Here is an 18769-nt window from a genome sequence, read left to right on the forward strand (position 1 = left end):
CCTTGTGCCCCCAGAGGGGCAAGGGACTTCAGAGAAACCGGTTTACTGGCCCCCCCCCCCCAAGCCCGCTGCCCGCGCCTCTCTCGGCACTAAACAAAGTTTGCTAAGTAACTTCAAATGTTATTTGAGGACGGCCTGGCCTCAACCCAAGGCGGCCCTGTGGAAACTTGTTTTTCGCTGCCGAGGCTGCAAGTATCAAAGACACACTTTCGGTGGGGGGGGTTTGCTTCGATGCCTCTTCCCCCTCCATGGCAGGGGCTGGCCCTGAAAGGACACTCAGACACATGGAGCTGACACACACAGGCCAGTGCCGACAGGGACCTTCACATCACCCTCGGGCTTGTGCATCAGAGACGGCAGGGGAACGGCTGTGGAACACAGCGCTCATCATGTGCACACAATATACCCACACTGCCACACCAAGGAGGCCTGGGGCATGTGTGTGTGTCTCAGGTGTGCCCCCATCCCAGGTCCCTGGATTCTCCCAGCTGGTGAAGTTTTGCCGCATTGAGGAAAGCATGGCTCTGACACTTGGACTGGTATTTTCATGACTCGGGGGCCCAAGGAATAGGTGGACAGGTGCCTCCTAGCCTCAGTTTCCCGAACCATAAAGGGAAGTTGTGGGTAGGAATGGCACAGGAGGCAAATCCCGGCTGAGCAGGACAGCACCTGGGCTGGAATCTTGGTCTGGCTGCTTTTCAGCTGTGCCTGGGTCTTCTCATCCCTCTGACTGGCTGAGTCCCTAAAGGTGGGCTTTGAGCATGGTATCCACTGATGCTCCTGCCCATCCTGATGGCCTGAGCCTGGTGTGTGCCCCCCATCCCTGCAGGGCACCCCACCAGCTCAGGGCTCTCAAGGTGCTGGGGAATAGCCCATGGCAACCGTGCTCGCTCCCTCTCTTCCCTCCGTAGGCCCTTCTCTCTGGTTTCTTTCTCCCTTTCTGTTCCAGCATTTCCCATCTTTCTCCAAATCCCCCTTCTTCCTTCTCTAGGTCTGCACTGGCCTGGAGCTCAGGGAAAGTGTGGGAAATAGACACAAAGTGTGTGTCCTTCATCGAAGCCAGCCAGGCCTAGGGTCCTTCGTGTCCGTGACCACCCTCCTGTGGGTACTCCAAGCCTCAGCAAGAAGCTGAGGGCTGGGCACTTGAGCTCACACAGTGGGTCAGGAGGGCCTCTGTCACAGTGCCCTTCCATCTCTCACCTCTGAGGTTTGCAAACAGGTGGCCCCCATGGAATGCAATGGAAAAGCGAAGGCTCAGAGGGGACACAGGGCTGCCACTCTCTCTCAGTCCCCAAGAGCCTCCCCACCCTCCCTGTCACCCTAATCCTCACTGAGGTAGGTTTATGGGGTCCCCCAGTCCCAGCCCCACACACTGCCTCATCTCCACTCACAGTCAACGCCCGCAACACCCCGCCACCCGCAGTCTGTCGCGCGGTGACAGCCTGTCACAGGCACCGCCGCACACCGGCACAATCTGTCGTCCACGCACAGTCTCACACACAACCTGTCACACACACGCACGCACACACACACACACAGCGGCACAGTCGCACACACAGCCAGCCTCACGCGATCACACCAAGCGTCACAGCTTGTCACAGCCATAGATTCCTCACAATAAAAATAACAGCTACCATCTCCAGAGCAATTGCTCTGGGCAGGCGGTTGGTGGGCAGGCAGGCAGGAATCCATGACCTCCTGTGACCTGACCTCCCAATACGAGGCATCTGTGAGGAACCTGTTTTACAGACGAGGAAACAGAGGCCACAAGGTCAAGTGCCAAGGTCATGAGGCTAGAAGTGGGGTGACAGGAATTAGCCATGTCCCCAGGGGCATGCAGGACTAAAACAGGTCACTCCACCTTTCCACCTCCTCTTTTCCACCTCCTCTTCTCTGCTGTCCTCCCTTGCCATTCCCCCCAGCGGGGAAAACTGAGGTTGTAAGCAGCCCAGGTCAAAAAACGGGAAGGGGCTTAGGAGTCCCCTGCCTAAGCGTGCCTAAATTGTCCTCTGCTCAGGAAAATTGAGCTGTCCTCCACCTCACATGCTACTTGGTTCCAAATGGGGCACTGATGGGCAGTGTGGGGCTGTGAGAGGGGGTTCCTACATGTGCTGTGGGCACCAGTTTGAGGTCTGATGTGTGGTTGCCCTTGGAGAAGCACCCACGTGGCCCGAAGTGATGTCAGCCTGCGGTTCTGTGGAGATTCCTGGGTAGGCTGGGGCGGGAGTCCTAAAAAGCACCAGTCTCTGGACTTCAAGCCTGTCCCCGTCCACACGGGTGGAGTGGGGTTCGTTGGCGCCTGGGCCTCCCAAGCTCCCGAGCCCAGGGCATCTGCACCCTATCCACCCCGCCCCCACTCATCCGCGTTCCAGGGCGCTTCCTCCTCTACCACCTCCTCTGCAGCTCGCCTTCCCTAGCTTTTGCCTTCTTTGTTCCACCCCGCCTGCTCCCCGGGGCTTCCCCCATTTGAGTTGCCTCAGCCAAAACCAACACGGTTCCAACGACATCCCGCCGAGGCCCGCCGGGCTGCCGGCCCTGCCCCTTGGCCTGCTGGGGGGCCAGATCCCGGCTCCGCGGAGGCCCGACGGGCGGCCGCCGCGCACGTGGCCACTCGTCTAGGGCGCTTGGAAGCACCCGCTCACAGTTCTGCGCCGCGGTCCAGAAGAGGGACCCTGGCGCACGCAGACCCCTTTCCGAAACCCCAACAGGATATTTGGGGGTCGCACACGCACGTAAGAACTCTCCCGCACTTCACTCCAACCCGTGTCTGGAGCATGCCTTGGGATCCCATCCGGATCCCAGGCTTATCTGCACACGCAGGCCTGACACTCCAAGGAGGCTTCCGGGCGCACACATGCCCACAAACACGGCGAGCCTGGTACCTGATGGGGTCGGGAACACAAACCATCTTCACTTCCCTGCTGGACCCGGGATGGGCTTTGCGAGCCGAAATAATGCCCTGCGCCTTCAAGAGGGTGAGGTGAGGGGTATGTTCCTGGCTCCGGTGGGTCGGTGAGCCTGCAAGAGCCGCTAGTGCCCACACATATGGTTCCAGGCCCACGAGAGCACACACCTCCCTGGCCTGCACAAGCGTGTATTTCACAAACCATACACCTGCCCTGTCAGGCCGCCCAGGGCACCTGGCTCCAAAGCCGAATTCAGGTTGTTGGGCAAGGGAGTTGGGGGGATTAATTCCCACCTTGTCCTTTTCTCTGTGAACTCTCATCTTCCCAAATGTCCCTGGGGGCACAGGTGAGACCCCCAGAACTGATTCCGCACAACAACACCCCTGCATGCACTATATTTATATTTGAAATTTGTACCTCCATATATATATAATATGACACACATACACACACATACACTGCTCCCCTCGTCCTTCCCGCTCCACTTTTTATACTTGGATTTTAACACCCCCAGTAGGTTTGGTACCAAACCTTCAAAACCCATTTTGCTAGGCAGGGAGGTGGGGCGCGGCAGGAGGAGTTCCCTTCCCCTACCGCGGACGCCCCACGTTTGTAAAGACCGAGACCCCTTCTCCTGAAGGGCGGGACTGCACCGCCAAATCCCGCAGCCCTTCCCGAAACACAATCGCGGGGGTGGGTGCTGGCGGCGAGACGTTGCTTTTTGGTGTGTTTGCTGTTGCTGCTTAAATTAATCCTGAGTGACAGCTCGCAGTTCTCCACAAAGAGGCCATTTAACGCCCCCCCCCCCAACCCCGGGCGAAATTTCCACTTGCCCCCCTGGGTCCAGCTTGGCCGCTCGGGAATTTGCTTCCAGCGCTCCTGGCCTTCCCCTAAGGTGCGCCGCAGGCGTGGAGGCGGGTTCCTTGAGCGTGCGCCATGGACTTCTGGAGTGAGTGTGGGTGGGTTTTGGAGGGGTGGGAGACGTCTTAAAATAGAAGCGCTTGGCGAGCGAAGGTGGGGAAGGGTGTCCCAGGACTTCCCAGAGTGCCCCAATGCCCAACCATAGAGCTCCAATGTCCTAACCCTGCTGAAGAAAGTCAGATGGCCTTCTGTGTCTCAGAGTGCCTCGAGGGGAGGAGAGGGGCTGCTCTGTACGTAGACCTGAAGCCCCCACCCCACTCCGGAAGGGCACTACTCCACGTGCCTGTGCATACCCGGGCAAAGACATGCCTCCGGGGAAGTGTGCTAGCCCCAGCTTGTGCCCCTTGACAGGTGCCCGCCGCCCACAGGCTTCTTTCATTATAGCCTCCCGGGTGTTCTCTTAGCGCGTGGCATTTCCTGGACCCATTGCTACAACTGGCTCAAGACTGGGGAGTGCACGCGGAGCTGGGGGTGGCGGGGATGCCTCCCTTGGGCCCAGGCCTTCAGCTTTCCACTCCACAGAACGTGGTCGCACACTGCGGCTGTCACTTGCACCGCGCACCGCGCACCGCGGGATGGAGGGAACAACACAACCCTCGATGGTGTAGAAGTCCTGGAGCCTGGGGCACTAGGGAACCTCCTGGCTACGAGCGGATGGTGCGCGTGCGCGGCAGCAAAAAGGCGGGAAGCAGTGCTTCGAGGCCCCGGATGTGGGAAGCGCCTGTGGCGCACCCCAGGGCGCTCAGGCCGAGTCTCACCGAGAGTGGGCAGTGCCGGACCGTAGACCTCGCGGGCAGGTGAGGGGAAAGAGAACGAAGAGTGCGAAGGGGTAGCGGTAATAAGCGAGGCCTTCAACCGTTTGTCCTCGTCAGAGGCCCCAGAATGAGCCCTCCGGCCGCCATAGGCCTTTGGGGGTTCCATTTTTGTCCTCCAGGCCTCTCGTGCGCGCGGGGCGGCTCCCTACTGCCTGGGGGGCGGCTGAATCCCTCTCAGCAACCCCCCCCCAAGTGACTCCCCCTAGAAGACACCTGCGCCCTCAGCGTGGAGGGCTGGCCTGGTTTGGGCTCTGGGGCGCCTGCGGTTTCCAACTCTGAAGGCCGCGGCCGGAAGGGACTCGGATGTGGGCGCACGAGGTGGGGTCCAGGGCCGCCCAGGCGCACTCTCCCTCCTGCGGCCGTCCTGACACCCCGTGGAGGTTTGGGATCGGGACGCGGTGGCGGCGATTCCTGCTGCGATTCTCTCCAAGTGTCTGGGCTCCGCCGTCCAGAGTCCGACGGCAGCGGGCGGCGCAGTGGGCGCAGACCTTCTGCCCTCGACCGCGCGGCGTCCTGTGAGCTCGCGGACCCGGGCCTGCTCCCAGCCTTCCCAGCCATCCCTATGCCGCCTCTTTTTAGGGAGTCATGGCGGGGAAATTTGCTAGGGGAGAGTATTGTTGGTTTGCAGGGTTGGCTGAGTTTGGGGGCGTTTGGCGTCCAGCGAGAACCGGGAAGAAATGTGACTAAGTGGCAGAAAATGCGCTTCCCTCGTCCTGCCTTCAGGACGCCGGAGATACGAAGCCTAAAAGAACATTTAAAAAAAAATTCCCCTAAATCCCTTCGGACCAACACCGCCTTGCCTTTCGGAGGTAGCTAATTGAATTTGGGGCGCCGAGGCCGCCCTACCCAGGGCCAGCAGCGCTGCGGTGGGACTCCCGGGGCAGGCCAGAGGGAGAGGAGGAAAAATGGGCGGGGGGTGCGGCGGCCAGAAAACTTGTGCGTCCAGCGGACCCGACTTAACCTGTTGGAGGAGGAAGCCGATGTCCCGAAGGCCCGAAGGCCCGGGAGCCGCCCCGGGGCATTCAGAGAAAGTGCCCTGGGGCCTCCGGTCCCTTCGGAAGTCGGTTGTAACCGTCTTCTCAAAACCCGAATTACTTCAGTGCGCTTTGGTGGTGTTAGGTCCATTTGCTTTTCCACGTGCACGTGACTCAGCCGGCCCCAGCTGCACCCGGGGAGATGAAGGGGGCCCTGCACCCTGGACCCAGAGCGACCCATCCAGGTTGCAGACTCCTCCGCTCCATTCCCAGCTCCCAGACAACACTTAGCTCCTTCCCTCTTCCCCCGCTTATATTTCGAGCCTTTCTTCCCTTTTCTTTAAAAACATTTTTTTAATTTAAAGGAGTTTTTATTACTTAAAAAAAAAAAGCATGCGAGACAGAGGCTGACTGATAGAAACAGGCTGTTTCAAAAGGGGGGCGTAATGTACGTTCGGGTGGCACTCGGGAGATGGCCATCCTCGCCTGCCCGGACCAAGACTGCTGTGGCTGATTCCCGGGTAGAACCGGGCGTCAGGCACTCGGGATCTCTGAGGCTGAAAAGGCGCTATAGAAATGCAAAGAATTATTATGATTTTAATAAAATTGTGTCTCATTTAGGAGCGCGCTTCTGCGCTGCCTCTATCGTCGGAGCCCGGGTTTGCCACTGCAAGGTCTGTAATCAGAGAAAAATACCAGCTTTGTTGAGGGTTAGAATATATCATTGGCTAATGTGTGTGGTTTTTTTTTTAAATAATGCTAAGCGTTGGAATAATTAAAGAGTGAGAAATAACTCGTCTCTCCTCTCTCCTTTCCATTCGGCATTGTCTTATTTAAAAGCGGAAAGAGCGCTTCTCCCGGGAGCTGGTTAGTTTTAATGCCGGCTTTTTCCCTCACCCGCCTTTCCCTTCGCTCCGGTCTGATTCGCAAATCCCCAAACTGGCACAAGCCGGGAAACTTGCGGCCGGTTGTTCTTCTCCCCGAGTTGGAGACAACCCTCCAACCCTCCCCCGCTTCTGGGCCCTGACCCACTGCCTGGCTTCTACTAGAGCGATTTAAAAAAGAAAGAAAGGAAGAAAAGAGCCGGGCTCTGGTACCTCGATGCCAGCCGAGGGCGCGTTTCCCAGGCGGTCGACTGGTGGGAGAGTCAAACCCAGAGTGTGGGGAAGCCGCTTCAAGCTCACCCACATTCCCATCCCCCCCCCAAAAAAAAAAGAAAAAAAGAAAAGGGGATCAAGTATTTCTAAAGATCAACCACTCTGAGGGCTTAGATCCCTTGTCTTATTTTATTCTATATTTTGATCCTGGAGATTGTACTCAGGGGTGCTTTATATCCCCAGTCTATTTTATTTTGAGTTAGGATCCCCCCTCCACTAAGTTGTCCACGATGGCCTCAAACACTCTATCCTTCTGCCTCAGCCTCCCTGGTTGCTGGGATTATAGGCGTGCATCACTGTGCCCAGCCCCTTGTCATATTTTAAATTAAGCCAGTAGTTCTTTTTTCCTAGTCTCCATATGCATTAGGAAAAGAAGATGTGGTCCTGGAGAGCCTGCCTTGGCAGCCCTGTGTTCTTGGTAGGGGACAGAGCTGACCGCTGGGCTGGGCCTGGCATCACCTCTCCCACAGTGTCCACAAGGCCCAGATCTGAGAGGAAGAGCAGGGTCCAGGGGTGCTGCTTGGAGAGATGTGGGAATTGGGGAAGGGGCTTTCTAATAGGGCTGCAGAGAGCTGCTCCTGGTGGGTGAGATGGATGAATGTCTTGGGTCTTCCTCCAGGTGTGGGGTACATCACTTGGAAGGAAAAGGGGGCCTCCAAACAGCCTGGGAAAGAGGAGGCTCCCTGTGAGAAAGGAAAGGGGAAAGTAGGCAAGAAGTGGGGGCAGGGGCTCCTGCCCACAGGCGCCAGTGGCTGTGCAGTGCCTGCAAGTTGCAGAGGGAGTTATTTATTTATTTGCTTCAGGTGTTTTTAATTAAATGTGTTTCTCTCGTGTTTTCCTTGTTATTTGGTGCTTAGACTTTTCAGCGATCCCTTGCATTTGTCGTTTTACATAAGCAGAAACTTTTTTCCCCTTCCTTGGAGAGATATTGTGGGAGGTATTTTGCCTTTAGTGCTTTCTCTTTCCTGCTTTTTTTAAAATTTAATTTTAAAATTATAAAGTAAATTTAGTGCTAGTGAAAGTGAGGGGGGAGCCAGCTGGGGCTTGAGCCAGGGAAAGGGTAGGCGGACCAGGGTTCAGCTCCCTTCTGAGAAGCCGCTCGGCCCAGGACCATGGGGCCTAGCCTGCTGCTGCCCACTTCTTCCTCTATCCCCTTCTTTCTAAGCACCCCACTCCCCTTCATCATCTTGTAGGGGTCTTGTGGACCTGGACCAGGGCAGCCAGCTCTGTTGGTTCTCACTCTGGCCTCCAGAACCCCTGGCTCTGCAGTCACTTTCCCTCCTGACCTACATACTGAGGCCCCCACCTCAGTTCCTGCTTGCAGGCAGGGCGAGAAGGGGGCCTTGATCCCCTCAGTCACTAGGCTGTTTGGCTTTCAGCTCCATGGGTCCTGATTGTCCCCCACACATGCCCTGCTAGTCTGCTAAGCCCGATGTACAGTTGGTTGCCCTGTTGATGGGATCAGAGTTGGGCAGGCACTGAGAAAGAGACAGGGAACCCTTCTGAAGTAGGGAGGGTTATCGGGCCTTCTTTCCCCCACACATATCTGTGGTTCACATGAGTGGCACATGCTGCTCTATAACACGGCTGTGCACATAGGTGTTCACAGTTGATGCTACTTGTATTTAGCAGAGCTATTTCTAAAGCATATAAATTAGGGGAACTCTATAGCTTAAAATTTTAAGGCCTGTTCAACGGTGCTGAAAATGTTTATTTCTTAATCTGGGTGGAGTTGCATGGGTGTGTTCTCTTTGTGGAAATGTATCAAGAGGCACACTTACAATGGGTGCACTCTTCTTTTTATATACTCCACACTTATGTTAGAAAGTTTATTTTAAAAAGCATAAGCCCTGGCCTCAAAGGTAAAGAAAAGGCCTTGCATTACAAAATAATAATAAAAATTAAAATTAAAATGTCCTCCAGCCTGTTTCCCTAAATCCTCCCTGCTCCGAATAGTGGGAGGGCTTGTAAAAATTATTGGTCTGATAAAAAAGCTCGGCAGGCGTGTGGTGCTGAGGCTTCCTGACCTGTCCACATGTGTGGAATGCCTAGAAACCACTTGTAGATGTAGGTGTAAATGTAGGATTTTAAAATCTCAGGACTGAAGGATAAGAAGTGGTAAGGGGAAACTTACTTGCCAATTACATTTTGCTGTCAACATCTGGAAAGCAAAATTGCAGCTGTCTTCCTGCCCTGCTGATTGCCACCTCTTCTTTTTTTCTGCACACTTTAATTTTTTTGTATGCTTGCCATCCATACTTCAGTTTTCTGCACTGTTAAAACATTTTCACGGCTCTATTCAAATTGAGTTGTTGGGTTTAGACTTTTTTTTTTTTTTAGAAAGTATGTATCTTATAGTCTGACAGCATGATTTTTGGAGCGGTTTATTTGAACAGGCCTGAGCCATCGGTAATCCCCTCCCTTTCCCTTCGCTCCTCCGTATTCCCAGAACTGCTCAGGCTAAAAGTGCCCAGAGAAGACGGGCGGCTGCCCTCGCCCAGCTCCCTCTCTTTGCCTCTGTTCCTCGGGCAGGTACTGACAGCATCGCCCTCCACGGCCCTTCTGTGGTGTTTTTGTTTTCTCTTCGCCCCCCAAAAATATTTGAACCAAAAAGCCTCTTTTTTTTTTCCTCCACCCACAGCACACTGAAAGGGCTAGTGAACCGTGATTCAACAGAGCGAGGGCGCTGCTTTTCTTCCTCAGCATTAATTAACTCAAGTTCGTTAGGACGTTGGGTCTGTCGCCCACAGTTTTCTCTTGTGTGTGCTGAATCGGGTCATAGAGGGAGACTTCCCGTGCAAACAGTTTGTGTTGGAGCTGGAGGACGCAGAGGGGGAGAGAGGGTGAGAAAGAAAGGGAGCCGGGAGGGGACGGAGAGCGGCTGAGGGGTGGGCGCGTCCATCCAGCTCCTCCAGGCGCCTGGTGCCAGCCTCCGCAGGGGCCAGACACCAGCGAAATGAGGATTCTCGAATTTCCTTGGCTCTGATCCTGATAATAAAATAATTGGGGGAGCAGTACATTTTGAGGGATTGAAAAATATCCTTTTGACTCCTCAAATTGTACATTTTGGGGAAGCTGCTTGCCCAGACAGGGTGACCCACCTTCCTCAGAACCCTTGAGCATTGAAAATCCCAGAGCTGGGCTCTGCCTGTTGCTGCAGTAACTGCAAGAAAGAGGCTCCCTCAGGGCTGAGGGTGCTGGCAGATCAGAGTGGGCTCCTCATAGGGGGCTCAGAGAAACCCTTCCTCTCTTCTGGCCTCTTGCTCCTGTGCCAGGGAAAACGTGACAGGCAAAATCGGGCAGTGTGGGGATGGACCCTGACTTCCTGCAGAGGGGCTGGGAAGGTTCCTGCCCTTCAGATTTTGTCACAGTTGTGATCTCCCGAGCCTCCTGAATAAGAGGGTTTGCTGCTGGGCCTGGCGCAGTGGTTTCAACACCTTGCTGTTTGCCCTGGCCTCCTTTCTTACCCCCCAGATATTTTCACAGTGCACCGGGCACAGACCTCATTGTCATGTGCCGGTCTTTCCTTCCCTCGCCTTTTGTCGGGTTTTTCAGTTCTTCTTTAGAGAGAGTTGTGAAGCTGGCCGGTGGGGTGCCTCCCTCTTCCCAGGCCCTGAGCCACTGTGGAACAACACTTTCCAGGCCAACTAAGTTGGTGAGGCTCAAACGGCCACCCTTGTCCCTTGAAACCCTTGGCTGTCATCTGTCCTACAGGGTCTGCAGAGGGTTCCTCCCCACAGAGCCCATCAGCTAGAGGAGAGGGCCTGGCCTTCCTGGCTTTTTCTTGTATTTGGTGACACAAGGAAGTTGCAAGCTAAATAATGAATTAAAGACTAGGGTTTTTGTTTCCCATTGCCCATAGGGAACCAGATGAAAGTAAACAATTTCCAGTCGTACTGGAGAGAATAGATTGTCTCCCCCAGCACCCCCATTCTTACCCTAGCCTGTTCTGTGCCAAGAGGGTGAGGGGAGATGTGCCCGGAGCAGGGGAGCCATTTGGAGCCAGAATGAGATTGCCTGTTGGCCCAGTCCCAGGCCACCGCTCGGGTGTGTAGTCAGGAGGAGAAAGGCAGGGGAAAGGGGGACAGTATATAGGAGAGAAGTGTGCAGCCTGGTTCTGAGACAGGCCTGGAACTAGTGCTAGACCCAGCATAGGGGTGTGGAGCAGCCAGCCTGAGGATGCTCTCCAAAGAACTGTGTGGCCGCCTTTCCTGAGTGGAGGAAAACAGGCCCAAGTCAGCCAAAAACCCGCTTTGTCCAAATTATCTGAGTCTCCTCAAAAAGTGCCTTTTCTGGTTTCCATTACTGGTGTTTCTAGACTCTTGGGTGGTTTTGCTGTGGCTGCAGAGCCCCTTCCCATGCATTATCGGAGAAAGAGCCCCAGAGGGGAGGCCCCACCCACCTCTAGAATAAGCAGCTGGGTCCCTTCCCTTTGCTATCCTGAGCTGAGCTGCCCAGTCCTGTCTACACTCCCCTCCCTTCTGTGTCCATGAGTCTGGCCACTGCCTTCTTGTGACCTTCCATGAAGCAGCGATCATGGGACAAGAGGGGGATTTCAGGGATATGAAGTTGGCTGGCCTCTTTTGGTTCTTACCAAGGCTAGATTGTAAAATGCCAGAAACTGGGCAAACTATTGGATCCCTATTTGTGGTCTTTAAATTTTTTCTTCATCTTTTCTCACCGAGTCTGCAGACAATGCCATAGTAAAATAGATACTGGAATATCTGGTTATTTTTTTATGTAAGTTTGTCAGTTATTTGTGCTAACTGTATAGTTATCCAAATCAGTTGGGCCTGTGTGTCCAGGATCTGAAAGAATAAATCTGGGCCCCCAAACCAGCATGTTGTGGACAAATGGGGTTTTAAAAATGTATATCTCCCTCCTACCGGTGGCCTGGTCTTTAGAAATACAGCTTCTTGTGCTTTTAAATGTTTTGCTGTTGGCAGGTACCCGTACCTACCAGTTGTAGAACCTGTCTCAGGCTGAGAAAATTATTTTGTTGTCTTGAAGAATTTTTAACACATGTGAGTGAGATGCTGTACATGTTTTCCTATTTTCCCTCAAGTAACCCACCAGGCCTCAGTCGGTAGGACTGTATTTTGTGGTATTTTTGAAAGCCTCATATTTTTCCTTTTCACCTCTGGAATCAGTGTTTTCCTTGCTAGTTTTCTTTCCTCGCCCCGTCCCAGCACCCAGTTCTGTCTCTTCTCCCTGCTTGTTTTTCCTTCTCTGCTGTCTCTTTCCCTTCCATCTTGTCCTTTCTGTTTGTAGCTCTGGGCCCTGCTTGGTGGGCGTGTGCTCTCTCTCTCCAGGTTTGCCCTTTGCCTCTCTTTCTGTACCTCTGTGGCTCCTTTAGTCTTTTTTGGGGGGGTGGGGGTGGGGGCACATTTCCCCTAATGATGGCTGAAGCCAGCAGGGGTATTTGAGACTTGTTTCGTGAAAACTGTTGATGTTTATGGCCAAATTCTATATTCTCAACAATAAAAGAGGGAGGCCTTTATTTCACAAATGCAGAAAAATTCCTTTTGGAGAACGAAAAGCCCATGTGAATTTCAAAAAGTCATTTTTCTGGCTTCTGGATTTTTCTTTTAAATAGGGAAAGTACCTTTTCCCCAGAATCTTCCTTTTCTTTCTTTCCCCTGTTGTCTTGGGTTTCCCTTTTTGCTCACTCTTAGCATCACTGGCTTCCTTTCCCGTTGGTTGTTTTTCCCTCTTTCCCTTTCCCTCCTTCCTCCCTCCTTTCCCTCAGGGGCCTGCCAGTCCCCTCACTTCCTCTGTCTCCCAAGTCCCTACTCTTGCCGTGACTCAGACCTGGAGAAGCCCTGATTCATCTGAGGGTTCTTGGGTCTTGGCTCTGGTCCTGTGTGCTGGGTGCAGAGCGGTCAGATCTGAAGGGGGGTGGAGGGGAGAAAGGAAGGAGGCTGGGATGGGGACAGGTAATCTTCCAACAGGAGCCACGACTCTCTCCTAACAAAAGGGGGACAGTCCCCTTTTGTCTGGGGCTCTTGTGGGGCGTGTCTGGGCTGGCGGCCACCCCTAGTGGCCTTGGAGCAGCAGGAGGAGTTGTCGGGGGCTGTGCTTGAAGTGTTTCTAATGGAACCTGAGCAACTCTAAGGGGAGACTGATCTTCTCCCCTTCCCAGGCCTTCTGAATACCCCGCGGTTCTTTCAGAAAGGCCGCCCTGCGGGGAGTAGGATCAGAGAGAATGCTGCCTAAGGATCCTCTGCCTACCCCTTCAAGGTTATGGCCACTAGCTACAGAAGGATGGTTGACAATTGTCCTCAGCCCCCGCCCCCCCCCCCCCCCCCGCAAAACAGGGAGGGGGCCTGTTGCTCCTGTGCAGGGCTCTACAAATGGGCCCTGAGGATCCTTGGAGATGCTCTGTCAGATCTCTTTGTCAGTTCACCAACCTTTGATCCCTCCCTTTCTGCCTCCTTCCCATGGAGTGAATCCTGCACCCCATCCTGTTTCCCAGATTTCCACGGATCCTTCCATGGGCATCTCCCAGCTGTGGGAATGTGTTCTCCCCTTTCCCTCGCCCAACCGGATCCAGCTGTACCTCCAGATTCTGATTCAACCCATGTGAAGCACATCTCTTTTACCTAGCACCGTGGTCTGTGGAAAGGAACATGCCAGGATTCACCAGGAGACTCATGCTGGCCATTTTCTTTTCTTTTCTTTTTTAAGAGAGAGAGAGAGAGAGAGAGAGAGAGAGAGAGAGAGAGAGAGAGAGAGAGAGAGAGAGAGAATTTTTAAATCTTTATTTTTTAGTTTTCGGCGGGTACAACATCTTTGTTTGTACGTGGTGCTGAGAATCGAACCCGGGCCGCATGCATGCCAGGCGAGCGCGCTACCACTTGAGCCACATCCCCAGCCCGGCATTTTCTGTTCAATGTCTGATATTTAGCATAATCAGAATACCAGAAAACACCCCCTGTGCCAAATACAAACTCACTTGCAGTTTTTATGGCCTCATCTTGACTTTAGAGAGTCAAATTGCTTTCTCAAGGTGGAGAGGCAGGGGCAGGGTTCCCTACCTTATGTTGCTGAGCTAATGTGCTTGGCTGGTTGGACCAAAGCTGGTTATTAACAGGACATGAATTATTGAACAACACCCTAAGTGGCCTGTTCCTGAGGGCACCTGCCTCTTGCACTGTTACCTCTGTTTATCTTGGGGTCAGTTGTGAGCTCACTTCACTTGAGTCTGCCATTTAGGATGAGGGGTCCCAGGTGCCGGGTGGCACCTCTCCCATTATCAGGCTTCAGTGCCAGCCCCGTGCTGGATGTTTTGTTCTGGAACACCCCAGGTGCTCTTCCGGGAACCTTTCTGATGAACATAAAGGCCACTGAGTGCAGATCGGGAAGAAAGGGGCACGAGTGAGCAGTGACCTTTTTTCCTTTGCCAGCTGAGGGTTGAGCTTGGGGAGAGGGAAGCTGTAGGGATGGCTGGAGCTGAGCAGGTCAGATCACTCCCTTTCTGCGTGGACGCCCTTCTCATCTGCTTTCCCTTCCTTCATAACAGTCTCCTTCTTACTGTGTTTCTAAGGCCTAAGGCATGGCTGCCCCGTAGCCCTCACTGGAGAGATCCCCCAAGGAGGGGGGCTCCACCTCCCACTACTTCTCACCCTCCTGGCCCGATGGGGGAAGGCCTGGAGTTGGGGACCAGGAGCAGGGGCCTGTCTGGTGGGTCTCTTCTCTGCGATTGGTTTCCCCAGGTGTCCGAGTTCCCTGATGGCACCCTGTGCTTCCATCTCACCGTGTCCTCTCTTAGCTCCCTCCCTTTCATTCGGGTTTCCCATTTTACGCTTTTGCATCTTATACTTTATTTTGGGTCCTTTCGTCTGAATTGATATGGGGACAGCTAAGAAAACTAACCTTCCACTAAGTAGAGAGGGTAAATTTGGAGAAAGCAAAGAATTCAACATTTGTGGGGGGTGGGCATCGGTAAGATGCCTCTGTTCAGAGGTACCGTCCATCTTCCTTTGTCGCTTCTCTCTGGGGCTGGCTGTTGTGTTTGTGGCTGCGTGTAGTGCTTGTCAGCGGAGTGCTGTGACAGGAGGCTATTTTAATAAACTGTTGCAGTTCCGCGAGCCGAGCTGCACTGCGTTGGCATCCCTCGTCACCACTAATGGAGCGTGCGTGGCTGGGTGTGGGCTGGGGAAGGGGGGAGGCGCAGGGTGCTGGCCCCTCGTCTGGGAGTGCTCCTGCCTCGGGAGCAGTCAGACCTGGGGGCCCGAGGGGTGGCTGTGCCTGGGCATATAGGGTCCTGCCCCAGAGGTGCCTCTGGCAGGGACACTTTCTGAGCTGTTTCTTTTCTGTTCATAGCACTGCTGGCTCGTGGCTCATGTGTGTGTATGTGTGTGTGTGTTGTGTGTGTGTGTGTGTGTCCAGGGAGAGAAACTTCCAGTCGCCTCTGTGTGCGCCATAAATTAAAAAAAAGAAAGAAAGAAAGAAAGAAAAAGAACAGAACTAGAACCAGAAAAAGAGTGTGCGGGCCTGAGAGAAAGACTGAAACCAAAACAGAGAGAAGGCGCAGCTGCTTCCCCAAGGCCTTCTGGGGCTCCCGCCCGCCAGCCCGCCCGGAATCAGGCCTTTATTTATTTATTTTTCTGGCTTAAAAAAAATTCTGTGTCTTCTTCAATCCCATTCCTCCCACCCCACCACCCCCAAATTTGCTGGATGGCTACTGCCAAATGGACCCGAGTGGGAGCCTGGAATGAAAAATTCATAACTGCTGGACTTTGCTTGTTCATTAGACTTGAACTTGTCGATTGGGCAAATTGTTTTTGGTCTCCAACTGCCGGGGGCTCTCCCCACCCTCCCGGCTCGCCCAGCTCCCTCCTCCCCTTGGACGCAGCCATTGGCTGCGCGCGGAGGTCTCTTTGCCAAATAGGTGGATCCTTCTCTCTCTCTCTCTCTCTCTCTCTCTCTCTCTCTCTCTCTCTCTCTCTCCTCTCTCTCCTTTCTCCCTCCCTCTCTCTCTCTCCCTCTCTCCCTCTCCCTCTTCCTCTCCCTCTCTCCCTCTCGTTCTCTCCCTCTCCCTCTCTTCCCCCCCCCCCCTTTCCTGGCTTGGCACGAGCAAATGGATGGGGATTGAGCATGAAAGGGGAGAGAGAGAGGGAGTTTGAGAGAGAAAAAGGAGCAACAAAACCCCCCAAACCCAGCCAGCGCTCGTGTACACACACACACACACACACACACACACACATACACATGCACACTCACACGCACACTCACGCCCCCATCCCATCCGCGTCCTCCCTGGATCCTCCGTCTCTCCCCCTCCCTCCCCCTCATTCCCTCTCTCTCTTTTGCACGCGTCTGCCAGCCACAGTCTGCAGCCGGTCAGAACTCGTCCTCTTCCCCGGGAATCTGCGAGCTCCCCCTTCTCCTCCGATCGGGTGGAGGGAGGCAGCTCGAAGTTTACACCCCTGTGCTGCTGCCAAAGCCGAAAGCCTTTTTCTTCAGCTGCCGCTTTTTCTTCCCTCCTGGTTTTTGTTTTTGTTTTTGTTTTGCACGGGGGTGGGTAGGGTGCGTTGTTGTGTGTGGGTGGGGGGAGATGGAGGTTGGTTTTGATTTTTAAATTTTGCATATTTTTGTTTTCTTTTTTTTTTAACTGAAAGAGTATGCACAGGGGGAGAAATTGAAAAACAAATTTTTTGTTGGCTTTTGTTTACCTGGCGTGTGTGGCAACCAGCTCGCTCCCTCTCTCTGCTTGCTATCCCTGACCTTTCTTTCTTTTTGCTCCTTTTCAAAAAAAAATATTAATTTCCCCCTTCTGTGCAATGGAGTGTGGGGGGGCAGAGGGGGAAGGGTTTGAGAATCCACCCAAGCCCGGCCCCTATTCCCCAGAACACCAATAATAACCCCCTTTAAAACATTTACCTTCCTCCCCTGCTCCTCCCCCTCCCCCCTCCCCCCACCCGCCCCCAACTCACAACTCTGTTGAGTCCAGAATCTCAGAATCGGGCGTTGGGCTTTGCCGGGTGCTTCAGATCAATGGTAATTATTTTAATTTTCTCCAGTTTTATTTTTGTAAGCAGAAATCAGTTATTATTTAAACTTCCAACAAGCAAAAAAAAAAAAAAAAAAGCAAAAGCTGACAGCCCGGCCTTCTGTCACCTGACTGAGTGGAAAGAGGGTGAAGGGGTCGTGAGAGGCTGGGGAAGGGGCCGCAAGACGACCCATGCAGCTTTTAACCCTAATGTGGCTGAGACAACCACCTTATTTGTGTTAACAAGAAGTGTTTTTGTGCATTATGACTGTGATTAACATTAGTATTGATGTCGATAACAAAGCTGAAATCACATATTTAGGATTTAGGTCTGATTTTAAAAATGCTGGGGTGGATGTTCCAACTGGATCAGGAGAAAAGAAAATGAAAACAGCCTGAGGAGAGGGAATCCAGAGCCGTTTCCTCCATCATCGCTAGTGGATGTCATTTTCTGTCTTCTTGGGGGCAGCCAAAAATCAGCCAGTGTTGGGACAGGCGGTGGTCCCGTGTGCCCCGCGTGCATCCACGGTCATCTGTGCAGACGGACACGGCGCTGGGGCGAGCTGACACGAGTTCCCGGCTGCGATAGAACATGGAATGTCATGGGCGCGACAGAGCTTGGCGGGGATACCAACAGCGTGTGTGTGTGTGGACGGCAATGTTGTCTGTGCGCGTGTGAGGGAGAGAGAGGGAGAGGGAGAGCGAGAGGGAGAGAGAGAGAGAGAATAGGTGTGTGGACAGGCTCCCGGTGGCTCTGTCTGGCTGCTGAGGCTGAGATGGGAGCAAGTGGCTGGCAAAGCTGGTGGTGGCTTCAAACCACACTTTTGTAGAACAATCGCAAGAGAAAATTGTTGGGGGGGGAGGGAGGAGGAGGAGGAGGAGAAAGAGGCTTTCCTTGTACCCCCCTTCTAACGCCGCTTTTCTCCTTCTCTTTCCCCTCATCCCGTCTTCCCCTCCTCCCGTCCTCCCGCGCCCCGCATGCTCCCGGCTTGCCGCCTGCAGGATGAGTTCCACCCGTTCATCGAGGCGCTGCTGCCTCACGTCCGAGCCTTCTCCTACACCTGGTTCAACCTGCAGGCTCGGAAGCGCAAGTACTTCAAGAAGCACGAGAAGCGGATGTCGAAGGACGAGGAGCGGGCGGTGAAGGACGAGCTGCTGGGCGAGAAGCCCGAGATCAAGCAGAAGTGGGCATCCCGGCTGCTGGCCAAGCTGCGCAAAGACATCCGGCCTGAGTTCCGTGAGGACTTTGTGCTGACCATCACCGGCAAGAAGCCCCCCTGCTGCGTGCTCTCCAACCCCGACCAGAAGGGCAAGATCCGGCGGATTGACTGCCTGCGACAGGCCGACAAGGTGTGGCGGCTGGACCTGGTCATGGTGATTTTGTTTAAGGGGATCCCCCTGGAAAGTACTGATGGGGAGCGGCTCTACAAGTCGCCCCAGTGCTCGAACCCCGGCCTGTGCGTCCAGCCACATCATATTGGCGTCACAATCAAAGAACTGGATCTTTATCTGGCTTACTTTGTCCACACTCCGGGTAGGTGGCTCTTAACCTTTCTACCCCTGTTTTATTTGCTAGCATTTATTCTGTTTATTGTTCCTCTTATTTCTAACCCGTACCAGGCCATGGGCCTAACTGCACACCTGTCCTGGGGGGCCTGTGTTTTTTCTGATGTGCCTTTCTGCCTCTCCTTCTCCTGTCTCCCTCTCTGTCCTCTTCCTCTGCTCCCTTGCCTTTATACCCACTGTGTGCATTTCCATCTCTGGAGGACTCATCTGATTAGAAGGATACTCTGTGTCTTAGGACAGTTCAGGCTGCCCCAGAATTATCCGTGATGGCGAGTTTGAGACAACAGCAGCACCACCAACAACCAGTATTTACTCTTATTTAAATTGAATCAGAAGAAGTATTAGAGGGTTAGGTGCTGGCTTTCCTGTGGCTTTATGTCAAGTTCCAGGAAAAGCTAGATTTGGCACAAGCGGGGTGGGCAGCAGTTCGGTGGAG

The 18769-nt window shown here is 53.8% G+C and overlaps 1 protein-coding gene across 6 annotated transcripts in view; it reads left to right on the forward strand.

Moving 5' to 3' along the window:
- Positions 1-18769, forward strand: part of NFIX (nuclear factor I X) — a 96324-nt gene that overhangs the window by 11039 nt on the left and 66516 nt on the right. Inside the window, exons 1-2 of one of the 6 annotated variants that reach the window (XM_081286942.1) lie at positions 16141-16775; positions 17770-18301. In XM_081286942.1, the coding sequence (XP_081143068.1) occupies positions 16773-16775; positions 17770-18301 (535 nt within the window). In that variant the 5' untranslated portion in view covers positions 16141-16772. Of the gene's footprint in view, positions 1-16140; positions 16776-17049; positions 17408-17769; positions 18302-18769 lie in introns of those variants that run through there. The other 5 variants (XM_081286940.1, XM_081286943.1, XM_081286944.1 and 2 more) reach the window with 5 other exon arrangements.

The sequence above is a fragment of the Spermophilus citellus genome (genome assembly GCF_964194105.1).
Source record: "Spermophilus citellus genome assembly, chromosome: 3".
NCBI classification, from domain to species: Eukaryota; Metazoa; Chordata; class Mammalia; order Rodentia; family Sciuridae; genus Spermophilus; species Spermophilus citellus.